The sequence below is a fragment of the Gymnogyps californianus genome, chromosome 3 (genome assembly GCF_018139145.2).
Source record: "Gymnogyps californianus isolate 813 chromosome 3, ASM1813914v2, whole genome shotgun sequence".
Lineage (NCBI taxonomy): Eukaryota > Metazoa > Chordata > Aves > Accipitriformes > Cathartidae > Gymnogyps > Gymnogyps californianus.
In genome coordinates this window covers 127,238,713-127,254,535 of record NC_059473.1, presented here as the reverse complement: position 1 = coordinate 127,254,535, position 15,823 = coordinate 127,238,713, and the positions used below count along the sequence as shown (strand labels likewise).

The 15,823-nt window shown below is 54.7% G+C and overlaps 1 protein-coding gene across 2 annotated transcripts in view; it reads left to right on the top strand.

The window, feature by feature from the left end:
• SELENOI (selenoprotein I) overlaps positions 1–9,054 on the top strand; it is a 31,238-nt gene extending 22,184 nt beyond the window's left edge. Inside the window, exons 7-10 of one of the 2 annotated variants that reach the window (XM_050895148.1) lie at positions 1,127–1,175; positions 1,640–1,820; positions 2,649–2,831; positions 4,963–9,054. In XM_050895148.1, the coding sequence (XP_050751105.1) occupies positions 1,127–1,175; positions 1,640–1,820; positions 2,649–2,831; positions 4,963–5,079 (530 nt within the window). In that variant the 3' untranslated portion in view covers positions 5,080–9,054. The remainder of the gene's footprint in view (positions 1–1,126; positions 1,176–1,639; positions 1,821–2,648; positions 2,832–4,962) is intronic. The other variant, XM_050895149.1, reaches the window with a different exon arrangement.
• Positions 9,055–15,823: the final 6,769 nt, after the last annotated feature.

The window sequence follows — 15,823 nt, the reverse complement described above, 5'->3', positions numbered from 1 at the left end:
ACTGGGTATGCCAGGCTGCTGGGAGGCAGCTGGAGCCGAGCACCGGCCCCTGGATGCTAAACAAGAGACTCCCTCGTGCCTGGGACCTGGCGAGCACGTGAAAACACGTCTCCTCCAAATAGCTGCGTTGCCCGAGTGCTGGGGCTGCGGGCATCGCGTTGCCCAGGGGAAGCGCAGTTTGTTTTCAGCGAGAGCCGTAGGGTGTTTAGGGGATAAAACGCAGCCCGGTGGGTGGGTGCTGGGAGCCAGCGGCCAGCGAGGACCCCCCGGCGCTCGGGCTGTTTGCAGGGCGTGCTTGCCTTGCTGCTTGAGGCTCCGTCTTGCCCCGCAGCACGGCCGGGGCAGGACCCAGAGCCCAAAAGCTGCACGGCAGCCTGGGGCTGCTGCGGGAGGGAGGTTACAGCCACGGAGGTGGGGAAAAGCACTCTGCTGTTTGGGGATCCTGCCCTCCATCCACCCATCTAAAAATTAAATAAAAATATAAATAAAACTAAATAAAAGCCCAGCCTTTCTCTGCAGTGGTCAGTCAGAACAAGCCACTGCAAGGGGGAGAGTAATGCAGGTGAAGCTTAGCTGGGGAGAGCTGTCTTTGCTTAATGAAATTCGGTTTATTCAGAAGTTCTTTCTTAGTTTAATTTGTCTTTGTCTGTGTCCCTTTCTTTAGGTGTTAATTGTAGCTACTTAATTTCAAGTCAATATGTCTTGAATTGTGTTAAATCTAATGCTTGCACTTTTCTTAATCAGGTGGATATTCTAAGCTTTCCTTTGGCAGTCGTATAACTTAACATACGAATACTCCACACTTGTGGAGTTTGAACTCCCCTCATGTCTCATTAAAGACAGTATTATAATTAAACTTTGTAAATTATTAAAGCATAATACTGGACTCATTAATGCAACTTTTTAAAATTGAAACATCTTTGATTTATAGCAGACTTGTAATTACAGCTCTTGGACCAGAATTATGAGCAACTACTTTTAAACATGCCGAGCTATTCTCGGTGCACCTCTGAGCTATTTTTGTTGCAAGCAACTTAAACCAGAGCGCAAGCACCTACCCTTTCGTGGGGTGCACGTGATGGTCTCCTTCTATTGTGGGGCAGTAACGCGGCTCTTTCTCTTCCAGCTTGCGCGCTCACTGTGACGCTGCCGATGAGCCTCTATAACTTCTACAAGTAAGTTGCTCCGTCCTCAGGTCTCCCTCCCTGCGCTAGCACCTTTGCAAGAGCCCTCAAAGCCTCTTGGAACTTGGTTTCCTTAGTAGTTTTCAGACGATTGTTTTCAGTGCGAGAAAATGGCTCTGACTCACCAGAAGGTCCCAGTTTGCAGGGTGCAGTGGGAGGAGCGGGCTGGCAGCCTGCTCAGCAGGGTCTTGCAGGAGGGCCCCCAGCTTTTGTAGTCTTGTCCTCTTGGTCACAACCCAGAGCGCCAGACAACCAGGTGCTTCTGTAATTCAGGAGTTTTTTGGGTTAACAATGAAGGCGTGCAGCTTCCTCGTCTGACCGTGGTTATGACTGATATCAGCAGTTTTGCGTAGCAGAATGGCCAATGAGATTTTTGCAGCCCTCTCCTGAAGGCAGGGACCAGGTATTTCTCAGCCGTGGTTCCAGGTATTTTCATGTCTTTGCTTGCCTTTCAGGGCCTATAAAAATAACACCTTGAAGCACCACTCTGTGTATGAAATCATGCTGCCACTGGTATCCCCGGTGTTGCTCTTCCTGCTCTGCACCACGTGGATCTTCATGTCCCCGACAGACATCCTGGAGGTCCATCCCAGGCTCTTCTATTTCATGGTTGGAACAGCCTTCGCTAACATTTCTGTAAGCGGCTTTTGCTTTATGCTCCGGTTTGTCCCCTGGGGAGTGTGAAGCCTGCCAGGATGCTTGGGAGAGGCAGGAAGAAAAAGACCAGCTCAAATGCGAGGAGAGAAGTGAGATGCGAAGATTAGCTTGACAGCTTTTCTATTTTGCTATGACTGAAAGAACAGACAGGAAGGTAGACAGGGTTTGGGGTCTGCGAATTTTGTGCTGCAGCTCTCACTCTTGAGAAACTAGAGAATTAGTTAAATTGAATGTGTTTACACATGCATGCATCCTCTGTGTTGTGAATAGCAAACTGCTAACGTGAAAGGAATTCCTGCTTCCTTTTTTGGGATGAACTTAAAATGTGGGGGACTAAAGGTTTTGTCAAAATCCGATTTAGCTGCATATTGCATCGGTGCTTGCTTGAGACCTTAACAAAGGCACCTGCACTCATCACCTCAGACGTGTGGCTGAGCGGCTCTGTGTGTCTATGCCCTGCGTCCAGCAGCTCACACTGCTGCTTGGCAGGATTTTCTGCTGATCGTGCAGATAACGCTGGTAAGGCTCGGTCAGCTCAAGGGAACTCCTTTTTCTTTTAAAGATGCCCTCGATGCCTGTTTCCCTATTACATTCCTGCCCCACGAGGCTTTGCTCTGTGTCCCCCACAGGAATTCTAATGCAAAGAAAGATCCTGAGTGAGAAACTCGGGGAAACTGCGTGATGGTAGTTGTAAGCGCAGACGATTGGTACGTGTATATGTGTGACCGTCCTCTCTGTGCTGTGGACAGCTCTGGGCTTGCAGAGTCGATACTGGGCGCAAGCTCTGACAGCTTACTCTTCCTGCAGTGCCAACTGATCGTCTGTCAGATGAGCAGCACACGCTGCCAACCTCTGAACTGGATGCTGCTCCCCATAGCGGCGGTGCTCTTCGTGGTGATGTCCGGGTTCGCGCCGAACAGCGAAACGCTTCTCCTCTACTTGTTAACTGCTTTCCTCACCCTGGCGCACATCCACTACGGAGTGGTCGTGGTAGGTGAACTCAGCGCGTGGGCTTCGGGCTTGGCTGCCGTGCTCTGACTGCAGGCTTTGCTTGGGTGCTGCTGCTGTTTGGGGCATAGAATATTCCGCTTAAAAACGGGAATGTCAGTGGGAACGGCTCTCTGTGTCATGCTGTCTGTGACCGTATGAAACTTGAGCTGACTTCCTCGCGAGAGGCTTGTGCGGGCTGTCGCATGGGTTTGAAGCAAACTTCACACAATGTGACGGGGGGCTGTTGTGCCGGAGATTAGTTTGAAACAAATACTTCCATCTCCGCTGCCGTGTTTAACTCATCCTGGCTGCGGTTGCAGCTTAGTGACCAGCTTGGATGGAAGCCAGCATGGGTGACCCACACCCTTGGGCAGTGGGAAGGGCAGCTCCGGTAGATACCCAGAGCAGCAGATACTGTGTCTGCACGTCAGGCAGGAGTGCTTAATTTGGGAGTCTTGGTATGAAAAGTTAAACTGCTGTTGGTGTTACTTTGGTGGATGAGTTCGATCCCTGACCTTGCTGATGTGCCCTGCGCTGGGAGAGCCGGGATGGAGGGGGGACATCCCTGCTAGGGAAAGTGGGGACACTGCAGCTGCAATGCCTTCTCCCCTGCTGCAAGGGCTGTGTGGAGACCCAGGGACTGATTTGCTCCATGCCAGCTCTGCCTGAGTCCCTGAGTTTTGATTGAGAGAGAAAACAAACTCAGAGGAGACCGAGTCCCATTAGAAATGCCCCAGGAAGGTGCTGAGGAACGAGGGACAGGGACCCAACGTCCCCTGCGGAGCTGGCTGCTGCCACGTGCATATGTCCTCCTTGGGAAGCCCTGTCTCCTGGGAACCCCAGCTCTAATGTGGAGCCTCCAGAGTCGAGTTTGAACTGTAATTACAGCAAAGAAGTAATAGCCAGGTTGTCTTGTCTTTCCAATTAGTGTAATGAGGCTTCTATGCAAGAAGGATTTGAATAGCTAAGAAGCTTAAATAAATTTGGTCTTGGAATCATAGCTGGAGATGGGGACTGACCGGATGGTGTAATCCTCCTGCCCAGGCTTGCCGTCTCCCCTGCAGTGAGCTTCTCAGCGCTCTGTTCCCCTGAGCTTGTCTTCCACTCGTTCCCCCCTCCAGCTTTCCAAGGGCCCATCTGTGCAGTCTCTTCTTCCAGGATAAAAGAAACTTTGAGCTGAAGAGCCTTTTAAGGCTCTGTGACTGGGACGTAATCCCTAACTGCTCTGCATTTGGGAGTAATGATTAGGAATAAACCCTCTGCCCTGACTCCGTGCCCAGCTCAGCCTCTGGTGCCGCTCAGCACTGCTCGCTCATGGTTCTGCAGTGACTGTTACCTTGCAGTCACCAGATGCTGGTGCCACACCATCCGTTTTATCCTGCGGTTCTCTGAACCGTGCCTGAAAGCTCGTTTCCTGGTGCAGCTCTCAGTCCTCTGTGGTTTGCTCGTGTCCTCAAAGGAGGTGGTGAAAGCTTCTGCCAAAGGCTGGTGTAAAAGGGGCCTGGTTATCCAAAACCTGGTGTGGGGTTTCCCCTCCTCTCTGTAACCCTCCTGTGTGCGTCTTCATGGTCAATGCAAAGTACCCGACCCCCAGTTTGAACTGCAAATGGATTCAGGGAGTGATTTTTTCATATAGATATCTGAGATGTTCTAATTAATTTAAGCAAAATAATAAAAATATTGCTGGGAGGGGCAGAGAGGGAGCAGTACCGCAGGGTAAAATCCTGCGTGCCTGGGCTCAGGGCAGGTGTTTCTGACTCCTGCCCCTGAGGAGGGCAGGAATGGAGGTGAGCCTGCTCCCGGATAGACCAGGCTGTTACTCGGGAAGGCATGGGAAGGGAGCAAGGCTGCACCTTGCGGAGCCATGCGCCTGGCCGGCCCCAGCATCGGGCTGGCAGGGACAGGGCTCAGCTCCTGGGCAAGGCAGCCTGGCTGGCCCCATAGCACAAGACAGAGGCTGTGGTCCAGGTCTGCTGCACCCGAGGGGAGCGTGTAGGGTGGGGAAAGTGGGTGCAGGAAGGTGGCAGGGGCTGCTTTGGCCATACAGGGAACTGGTCTGGCGCTCTGCCCGCTTTCTTCCTCGTCCCTCTGAGCCTCGCTAACCCGGTCCTGTTGTCTGCCCTGTCCCCAGGTGAGCCAGCTGAGCAGGCACTTCAATATACGGCCCTTCTCGCTAAAGAAGCCCACGCCAGATTGACTAGGAGTGGAGGAAGAGAAAATCAGCTTGCGGTCTGCAGAAGTACTGTAAATAACTGCTGCAAATACCTGTAAATACTTCAACCATCACCACAGATCTAAACCTATCCTCTGGACAGACATCAGGGCAAAGTACGCACGGTATCCGGTGCAGCCAGGGCAGGACTGGTACGGGGCAGCCCCCGCCGCTGTTTGACGAACGCAAGCTTTCGGTTTTGGGTGAAACTGGACGAGGAGGGTAGCCTTTCAGGTCGCTATTACTGTATATTAGACCAGCTGAATGTTCCCAGTGAAACCTCAAACTCCAGCTTTTGCTCAGGTAAAGCTGGTTGGGGATGCAAATGGCTTCACCGGAGCGAAGCATCTTGACCTGTCATCAAAACCAACATAACAGCTGATTTCTGCAAGGTCAGGGGAACATCCTGGTGGTCGAGGGAGTTCCTGTCTGTCCCTAATCCTGCTAGACAGCCCTTGTCCTGGGCTGGTACTTAGGGAGCAGATGGTGACAGTTCTCCCACATTCTGTCCTGCCTTCCTGCATTCACCTATTTGGGCAAATACTTGCACCTCTTTTTTTTTTTTTCTTTTTTCTTTTTTTTTAAGAGGGGAAAAAAAGAACAACACACAAAACTTCTAGTAATATTCTACTTGGGGGGCTTAGAAAATCAGGGCTCGATTTCCCGTAAAACTGGGAAGGCAGCTTCTGTCTCCCCTGCTCGAGCCGTGGGTACCTGGGACCACATCTTGACCGTGTTCCTGCCTGTCCGTGTGTGTTCCCCGCCTGGGAGTGGGGTCTGGGCTTCGATCGGCAGCAGAAAGTGGCTTACGCCAGCCTGTCTAACTCTCCCCTCTTCCTACCAGTATGAACTTGCTGTTTGAGGTCGGCTCTGCTGGGTCGTTGCGTGCTGCCTGAGCCGCCTCTTTTGTAGCAGCGCAGCTAGGCTCAGTCTGCACATCGCCCTTCCCACCAGACCATCGACGGCAGCAAATCCACTGCTTAGAGAAGCACCTTAATAAGTGTTGTGTTGGTTGCGTGTGCACTTTCAGAAAGCTCACAGGCGTGTGTGTGGTGGGGTCCTTTCCAAATATCCCTTTGTTTTTTCGAAACCAGTGTCCTCAGCGGCTGCATGTCTCATCCAGGGATATATTTGTTTACTGTCCATTTGTAAAAGACATGTTTGCATTGATTTTTTTTTTAATTTGTTTTTGTAATTTAGTTAGAGTGAGGTGGTGAAGACTGAATGCTGATTTTCTTTTCTGTTCACTTTATTTAATGAAGACCTGTGCTTGAATGAAGAGTGTAGCTTAAACCCAGGCTCTGGAAAGGCTGCATCCGGAAGTGAACAAGCACAGCAGATTGTGCATATGTAATCTACCATGGGAACAAAGTCGCTTATACACTGATTATTGTGCAACGTGGTTCGTAGAAGCTTGATCACAGCCTTTTCCTTCTGCAGGTGAAGACTCCTCCTGCTTTAGGAAACCTTCAAACTGTAACTACTATTTAATGCTTTTTCTTTTGTAAATTTGAATCATTGTCATGCAGACCGTGAGACTTGAAACCCGGAGGCAAGCTCACGCGTTGGCTGCGTGCGGGGCGCGACGTCAGGGTTGCTCGGTCACGGTACGCCCTGCGAGGAGCGAGCTGGGGCGTTCATCTGGGCTGACATGGTGGGAGGGCTCGGCTGAGCGTCTGTATGCTCATGTGTCTGTACGGCTGTGGCGTGTCTGGGAAGGGTGGCTAGTCTGGGAGAGGGGGGCAAATGATTTTCAGAGTTTATTTAATAAAGTAGCTTGCTCCTATATATTTTACTGACGCTGTACAGAAAAAAAAAAAAAACCCTAAGCATACAAATGGAACGGGGCTGCGCTTGAATTTTTGGCTCTTGCTATTTAATGAAATATAATTATGAAGGGAGATAAATTTAAGTCACGCTCGCACAAGAATTACAGGGAATCTTACAGTGGGACACAACACTTCTCTGAACACGTCCCATAGATAGCAAAATTGTGCTAGCAGCACTGACAAAAAGTGGAGGTTGGATGATTTACTTTCTAGTTATGTGTTTGCACGACCCAGGAATAACTGACCTGTTCCCTCAGGCTTTCAGCTGAGCTCTGGGCTCCCAAGCCTGGAGCTTGCGTTGTCCTGTCTCTTCCCACTAGTGTTGCTGGGCCCTGAAGACTGGGCCAGTGCTAGTGCTGTGAGAAGTTGTCTGATCTTAAATCTTAGGATGTCACTTTGTCTCCGTAATACACTGTTTGTTGTCTCACCGAGCTGTGGGCAGGTGTGCTTTTGCAGCACGTAATATACCCTGAAAAACCCCTTTGTGAAGTTACAAACATGTGGAAGCAGGGCTTCCTCTCTAAAATCCTGCAAATATTTGTCGTGCTGTAGGAGAAAGATCTCTCTTAAAAACTGGAACCACTTCCTATCTGCGCAGGCTTTATCTTTGGGGAGTCCTGGATTTTTGGTGCCTTAATTTATTGCACCTTGAAACTAGAAACATGTCTCCTTAAATCAGTGCTGGAAAACAGGCTTGCTTGTGCTGCGGGCTTGTGGCAGAGCGAGGAGAGAGCAGACCTGATCTCGGTGCACATGCGACTGTTCCTGACTCGTGCTGCTGCGAAGCTGGGGGGGGCGAGTTTCTCTTTGGGCTGTTAGAAATTAAGTGATTCCTGCTCCCAGATTCTGGGAGGAGTGGAAACGAACAGAAAGACCAAACCATCTTGGCCGTGGTGGGGTGTGGCATGCTAAGAAACAAACTATTTATTACTAATAATGGTTTGAAGTCTTAAGAATAAATGTATTCCTCTGAGGGTAATTGTTTTACGGTGGTGGTTGCTTGCCTTGCTGCCTAGACTCCGTCCTTGCGGCGAGGTGTGCTCCTTGGGACGGGACAGGGTTGTGCGCAGGCTGGGTAGGACGTGCGCTCACTCCTCAGCTCCTCCTGTCTGGTATTTGAGAGCTGATCTGTGTTGTCCCTTCTTCCAAGGATAGTGTTAATCATATTTTCTTAATTACTGATGGACCTGCTGCGTTGGTAACAGGACTGTCTTACGCTTTCCTAAATCTGTTTTGCACATTTTTATCTCTAATAACAGAGTATTACCAGGAAAAAACCTGTTCAGGGAGGGGTGCAGATGACCCTTTAAGACCCGCTGGGATGTCAGTCGCCTGGCCTCGGGCTCCAGGCAGGTCCTTGTGTTGTGGGAAGAGGTGGCCGGCGCTGCCAGCTCCTCCTGGTCCTCGCCACGCTGCGGCCGGTCAGCCTTTGCTCCGAAGCAGGTTTTTGGACACGCCAGCATGTCGCCACAGGACTTGCGTAGCCGAGGCAGAGAGGCGGCCTCGCTTGCAGCCTGTTTTCATCTCGGTCTTGTGGTTCGTATCACAGCTCCTGCCTCTGTGCCCATCCAGGGACCTAGCGTAGGAATTCACAAGCGGAGCCGGGGCTGAGGGTGAAGTGCAGGGTTTGGGACCTCCTGGGGTTTGGGTTAAAACTGGCTGTCGCGCTAAGCGCAGCGTTTTAGAAGTACAAACGCTGCGGCTGACCTGTGGGTGTACAAACGCTAGGAAAACCAAGCGCTGTGGTTGTAGCTTGTTCCTTCCTTCGGTGCTGCAAGTAACTCCTCTCTTCTGCGGTCGGTCGCTGCAAGGGCTCGGCAGCAGTCTCTGCTCTCGTAAACATCAGCCACCTGATACAGGCGGCTTTGCCAGAGCCAGGGGAGCAGAATGTTGTAAGCATGAGCTTCTAAGGCTCTGGAAACATATATTTAAGCTCCTTAAATAGAGCTGGCCTGATGTTACCTCCCGGGTGCGTTGAGTACCTGCAGTTTGTAGTCCGAGAGCTGTTTTGATCTCAGTCAGGTCAGTTCTAGCAAGGCCCCTAAGCTCTTCGCTGAGAGCATCTGTGCCTGCTTGTGATAGACCTGGAAAGTCTCTAGAGACTTAGTGCTTTTTGGAAACTAGCTCAGATATCTTTTTTTTGGGTGTTTTGGTTTGTTTTTTTTTCCATAGACGGGTTCAAGGGAACAGTTGATTTTTTTTTTTTTTTTTTTTGTGCAAACACAAGCTGTAGCTGAGCTCTGGTCACATTAGTTTATGGCAAAACTGTGCATGGGGTTTCTCTAGCCTTCAGAAACCTGCAGGAACTTCCCTGAAGCAGAGGCTTCTTTCCAGTTGTCCCTTTTTGCTTAGCATGCATCGCTCGCTTGAGAAGTGGGAGTCCTTCGGCGCACCAGCATTCCCTTACACGCCCCCGTCCCGCAGTCTTGCAGCGCGGTGTGTCGGCCTTGCTTCGGTGGTGATGGAGCTGGGTCAGCTAAAAGCTCATTTACTCTTCGCTTTTCTAACGTGGATCCGCGACCCTGGCCTGGGGTTTGCGAACGTGGCTCATCCCGCTTTCACCCGCCTGTTCTACCTCGCTGCGCTGTGTTGAGGCAGTGGCCGAGGTGACGTGGAGGCTGCTCTTGGTGGGACACAGTGATGATGGGTGCTACGCTGACCTCTTTGCTTCTGGAAAAGGTCACTCTTTGTTTGTAGAAGACCCTTTGGCCCATCCAGGTGCGGTCAGACCTGGCTTGAGAGGTCTCTAGGCTGGTCTCTGAGGAGGTGGTCAGAGCATCGCTGCCCCAGGAGCAGAGGTTCTCGGTGAAGTTCGCTGCTCGCCCTCCAAGGTGCCGTTCATCTCAGCCAGCGGCATCTGTGGTGGCTGTTTGGTAGGAGCTGGTGCTGGGCTTCAGGCTGGAGACCTCATTAATCAAAATCTCCTCTCCCGCTCCCCCTGGCAGCGTTTCAGACTGAGCTGCTTCTGTCCCTCGAGCTTTCAGCTGAAGTGGATGCTGGTTTTGGTAGTGGTCCATGTTGTGCTGGAAGAGGAGAGTGGTGGGTCCCAGGCTGGTTTTGGCTCTGGTCTTCTGAGTCCTGAATCGCTCTCTTCTCCAGCTGTAACCCTGCACCTAAAGGCAAATCAAGGCAGCAGCATCAAACCCAACCTGCAGAGGGGCTCCATGGGGTGAACCGCAGCATTTCGGACTCAACCCTTACATCTGAGCGGTTTTGCAAACAGCCCCAGCTCTCTGGGCTCCTACCACTGGGCCCCTGGTGTTAGTGCAGGACTGGGAGCTTCTCTGCAACCCTTCAGAGCATCTTCAAAGGCCTGTGTCCGCGTGGCCGTTCAGTTTTCCTGGGCAGGGTGGGGAAGGAGTTGGTGATGCTGCTTCGTCCTTCTGGAAACAAGTTTGGAGGCACTAACCGGACTCTGCAGCCATGTCTTCTGCCACCGACCCCCTGTGCAGCGGGGTTGGAGAGCTGATGCTGCCGGCTGCTCTCCTAGTTCCCCGGGGCTGTGAAATGATGCAGGGAAAGACGTGTCCGGTGCTTGTGCTGGTGTGGTGGGTTTTGGTTCTGTCCCTTCCCCCTTGAGCCTTTCTGAGGAGCCGCTGTCAGTGGGGCCCTGGCTCCCCTGGGGCTTGGGGTGCTCTGCCAGGCTCCCCACAGGAGCTGAGCAAGTCCGGTCCCTCTGCGCGGGGTCGTCCCTAAACAGAGATCAGATGAAGCAGCCTGGCCATCAGCAGCGGTCCTGGCACTGCCACGGTCCCCCGGAACCCCCATCGCTTCCCTGGAATCCTGTCGCTGGGAGTTTAGGTACTGCAGTGGGTTTGAATTCCAGTCTGTTAAATGCTATTACTGAAATATTTATTGTGTTCAAACAAAAAACTATTGAAGTTCAGTAAAGAATAAAATTTTCCAAGCCTTTTAATGGTGTTGGTCTTTTCTTTTTTTTTTTTTCCTTCTCTTTCTGCTGAGCAGGCAGCCCAGCATAAGGGAGCAGGTTTGGGCAGCGGTGCCTGCGCTGGAGCTGCAGCCCCACTTTGAGCAACTGTGCTTGCCGTGGCAGCGGTGGAAAAGATCCTGCGGGCTCTCCCTGGAGCGATGGGTTTTATTCACCTGCTGTGACAGGCTGCTGGTGGAGGTGCCGCGGGGAAGGGAGCGAGCTGGCTGCAGCACCGGGGAGGACTTGGCAACGCTGGCTTCTCCTTGCCCTGGGCTGTGCCTGCCCCGTGGCACCCTCCTGGGTTAACGGGACCCTGGGCCATAGTACAGGGCCACGGGGGTTGCACGGGCGGGTGCAGCATCCACTTTGAGCTGAAACACTGCCAGCCCCAAGGCTTTCCCCTTGGCCTGTAGGCTTCTCCCCTTTGCTCTGCCGCTTCTGCAGCCAGGGCTGACCCCTGGGTCCCTGTGAGTCAATCGTCTGCCCTGGTAGCGTGACTGGGGCGCACATGGTGAGGAAGAAGAAGGTGGGGTGAAGCAGGGTATGGGCTCGAGGGCAGCATGCAGGGAGATGGTTTCTTACTTGCTTGGCTGCTCCTTAGCAGCGAGGCAGATAGAGTACTGGGGAAGCTGTGGGTTGCAGCTGATGGGGTGGGTATGGCTACTGCAGAAAGGTGAAGCAGCAGGACATGGACATGAAAGGTGATGGGACGAGGGAGCAGCACACCCTGCCCTGTTCCTGCCTGCGCAGAGCGCCAGTTTGGGCTTGGGGGGAAAGAGGTGGCATCTCCCACCTCCCCAGGGCAGGCATCGGGGCTCCTCAGAGGAGAAGAGAGTCCCTGTCCCCAACCACCCTCTTCTCAGGGGTTTGGCTCCCGGCTCAAGCAGCCCCCTTGTCAAGGGCCAAGGGCAGCCCCGGCAACGAAGCTGCTCCCTGGGGCAGGGTCCGTCCCTGGGGCAGCTGGGTCTGGATCTGTCCTTGCTCTCCAGGCTGCGCCTGGGGTCAGCCCTAAGCCCTGTGCGAGTGATTAAATCCCTAAAGGAGAAATGCTGCGCTTTCACGGACAGCTTGGGCAGAGCTGGGGCTGCGCGGGGCTGTGGCCACGGGGCCACCGGCTGTTCCTGAGGGTGGTCTGCCCCAAAACGCGAGGCTTGAGGTGCTGCGTTTCACTGGGCGACCCTTTCCTGCCTCCTCGAAGCCAGGATCATGGCCTGCTTCAACCCCAGCTCATCTGATGCGGTGCTCACCCCAACTGCACTCAGGAAGGTGTCCTGGGAGAGGGGGGAGGCTGGGTGTCACTGGAAACTGGTGTTTTCCTGGCAGCAGCTTGACTGCCCTGACAAGTCAGGACTCAGCTCTGCCCCAACAAAGCTGCCCGCCATCACAGCGAGCTCTTAGCGCTGTCGGCTTCGGTGCTAATCGGGGTGATCCCTGCCTTATCCCGGCCGGAGCTGCGCACAGGGGAATAAGCCGCTCTCGGTGGCTGCGGGCCCCGGGCAGGAGACCACAGACACCCGATGTAGCCAGGGAGGCTGAGGTCAGGAATTAGGAAGAACGTCCTCGCAAGCCCCAGCCTGGCTTTTTGCGGGGGCGAGCGGAGTCATGGCCCTCCTGGGTCGCCCAGCTTCGGATCAGGAGGACTGTGCTGGGACGGGGAGGTGGCTGGGGACACGGTCCTTGCTCCCGTGGGTGACCCAGTGGTGGGGAAGGCTGTGGCAGGGGAGGGGAGAAGGGCTGCCTTCATCCCTTCCGAACACGCACCTTGGGGCTGGGGGAGCATCTTGGTTTGTGGCCACCAAACTGCATCAAAATTCAGCTAGACATGGAGGTCTGAGTCGCTGCTCTGCTTGTGCAGCTCCAGGCATGCCCGGGAAGGTGTGCGGGTGGCACAGGGTTAAATGGAGAGGAATGGACTGGTGGCAGCTTCGGTCGGGGCCAAGGACTCTCCAGGTAAATGTCTCGGGGCAGAAAGTGATGCTTCTACTCCAAAAGCTCCTGGGGGACTCAGCAGGCTGGCTGAGAGGTGCAGGACATACATCCCGTGCCCTAATTCCCGGCTCCGTGCCCTTTGCTCGGCAGAAGGGAGAACACGGTCGGTGGTTGTGGGAGTTTCAGCCCCAGTGCCACCCTCCTGCGGTTCACACCGTGTGCCCGGTGCCCTTCGGACCGATGCCATCGTGCCCGGGACCTCTTTGCGGTTGGGAAAGCTTTGCCTTCCTCCATCGGTGCTGTGGCAGGAGGGTCCCGGGGCCCCCACGCTGCTGCTCCTTCCCGCAGTGCTCTGTACCCAGCACCGCAGGGAACCCCCCCAGCACCGGTCAGTGCCAGCCCGCCCGCTGGCATTTCTACCAAAACCAGCAAGAAGTGCTCAAAATAAAGATGCACGATGGATGGTGCTGCTGGGGCAGGAACCTTGCTCTCCCGACTGTGAAATTGTGGGTGTGGAACAGCCCCAGGAGCCATTTTGCTCCCCAAGCGAAGGGGTTGCTTTGCATCCCGCAGCTCCATGGGGCACGGCCGTCCCCCCAGCCAGTGGGACACTGCAGCGGGCATGGGCTCTTGCCCCACCGCAGACCTACCCGAGCTGCCGCAGAGGGTCTGAGACCCTCGGGCTGTGGTACCGACCCGGGATCCCTGAATTTTGGGGGAGCTCGGCTTTGGCCAGGCCACCTTTAACCCACCTTTGCAGGACGTGGGTGAGCAGCCACCGTGGGTGCTGGGCTGGGGAACCTCAGAGCAGGACGTGGGACACGGGGTGACAGCAGAGACAGGGAGCCCGGGGCTGAAGCTGTCCTGGGAGCAGCGGAGGAGGCTGGAGGCTGGTGGCAAAGCCTTGAGCAGAACCCAAGAGCCCGGTGGCCTCTTCCCGTGCCCTGGGCCATGCGCTTTCTCTCCGGGCTAAAGCCTAGGTGTATTTAAGCGATGCCTCGCCCTTTATCAGCCGTCTCGACGGCTTCCTCTAAGAGGATTGTTGCGGTAGGTGTAATATACTTAAGGGATTGTTAATAACAATAGCGTTTCGGCAGCACACCGTGTGCCGGTGGCGCAGGCTGCTGTCACGGTCTGTTTGGACCTCGCAGATTTACAGGACAACATAGTCTGTAAATTAAACTTTATTTTATGAGCTTATTAGGAAAGAAAACCCTGCCCATGGTCCTCTGGCAAGGGGGCTACCCCCCCGCAGGGCACCCCAAATCTGGGTGCTGCAATCTGGTTTGGCTGCCCGTGGCACAGGAGCCAGCTGCGTGGCACGCTTGCCCACCTTTGGACTCCGCTGGTGCGTGTCCAGGACAGCGGGTCCAAGTGCTGATAAGGCCTGGGGCCTGCAGGAACGCTGCGGGCGGGCGCTGAGTGAATCCTGCCGTGGGCGAGCGACGGACGCGGACGGGGGAGATGGAGCTCGGTCCTGCCCTGTTGTGGTGGGGTGACCCTGGCTGGAGGCCAGGTGCCCACCAAAGCCGCTCCATTGCTCCCCTCCTCAGCTGGACAGGGGAGAGAAAATATAACGAAAGGCTCATGGGTCGAGATAAGGACAGGGAGATCACTCAGCAATTACCATCACGGGCAAAACAGGTTCGACTTGGGGAAAAAAATTAATTTATTACCAGTCACATCAGAGTAGGATAATGAGAAATAAAACCAAACCTTAAAAACACCTTCCCCCCACCCCTCCCTTCTTCCCGGGCTTAACTTCACTCCCGAGTTCTCTACCTCCTCGCCCTGAGCAGCGCAGGGGGACGGGGAATGGGGGTTTGGGTCAGTTCATCACACGCTGTCTCTGCCGCTCCTTCCTCCTCAGGGGGAGGACTCCTCACACTCTCCCCTGCTCCAGCGTGGGGTCCCTCCCACGGGAGACAGTCCTCCACGAACTTCTCCAACGCAAGTCCTTCCCACGGGCTGCAGGTCTTCACGAACTGCTCCAGCGTGGGTCCCTTCCACAGGGTGCAGTCCTTCAGGAACAGACTGCTCCAGCGTGGGTCCCCCGCGGGGTCACAAGCCCTGCCAGCAAACCTGCTCCAGCCTGGGCTCCTCTCTCCACGGGGCCACAGGTCCTGCCAGGAGCCTGCTCCAGCGCGGGCTTCCCACGGGGTCACAGCCTCCCTTGGACACATCCCCCTGCTCTGGCGTGGGGTCCTCCACGGGCTGCAGGTGGAGATCTGCTCCACCGTGGACCTCCATAGGCTGCCGGGGGACAGCCTGCCTCACCATGGTCTTCCCCACGGGCTGCAGGGGAATCTCTGCTCCGGCGCCTGGAGCACCTCCTCCCCCTCCTTCTTCCCTGACCTTGGTGTCTGCAGAGTTGTTCCTCTCACACATTCTCACTCCTCTCTCCAGCTGCAGGTTATTGCGCAGGTTTTTTTCCCCCTTTCTTAAATCTGTTATCCCAGAGGTGCTACCACCATCACTGATGGGCTCAGCCTTGGCCAGCGGCGGGTCCGTCTTGGAGCCAGCTGGCATTGGCTCTATCAGACATGGGGGAAGCTTCTGGCAGCTTCTCACAGAAGCCACCCCTGTAGCCCCCCCGCTACCAAAACCTTGCCATGCAAACCCAATACACCCGTGCAGAGATGTTTGCAGCTCTGGGGGAGGCAGAAAGCAAATCCTGCATCCTCCCGTCACGCTGGTGAGGGAGGACAAACCTCTGCTGATAACTACTTGACGTTGCTCCAAGAAACAAGGTGTATTGGGTTTGCGTGGCAAGGTTTTGGTAGTCCTCAGGGCCCAGGAAACACCAAAGGGCCAGCGGAGACCGGCCAGGCAGGAGGCGAGGGCTCCTCCCGCACGGCAGACACGGACAAAATGCAGCGATACCAGCCGTGCAGGCCTGCGGCCGGCTGGGCAGGGGGAGTCTCTCCCCACCGTGGTCCCCACGTGGCCCCTGCCCCTGTGGGCACAGCCCCCCTCCCCTGCGGCCCTGGACCGGCTGCGGAAAGTCGGGATGGAGCCCCTGCCCTTGGTGGGGTACAAGGGCCTGGGGCAGGGGATCAGTCTGCAGCGCATCTGGCAGTCCTGGTCCAAA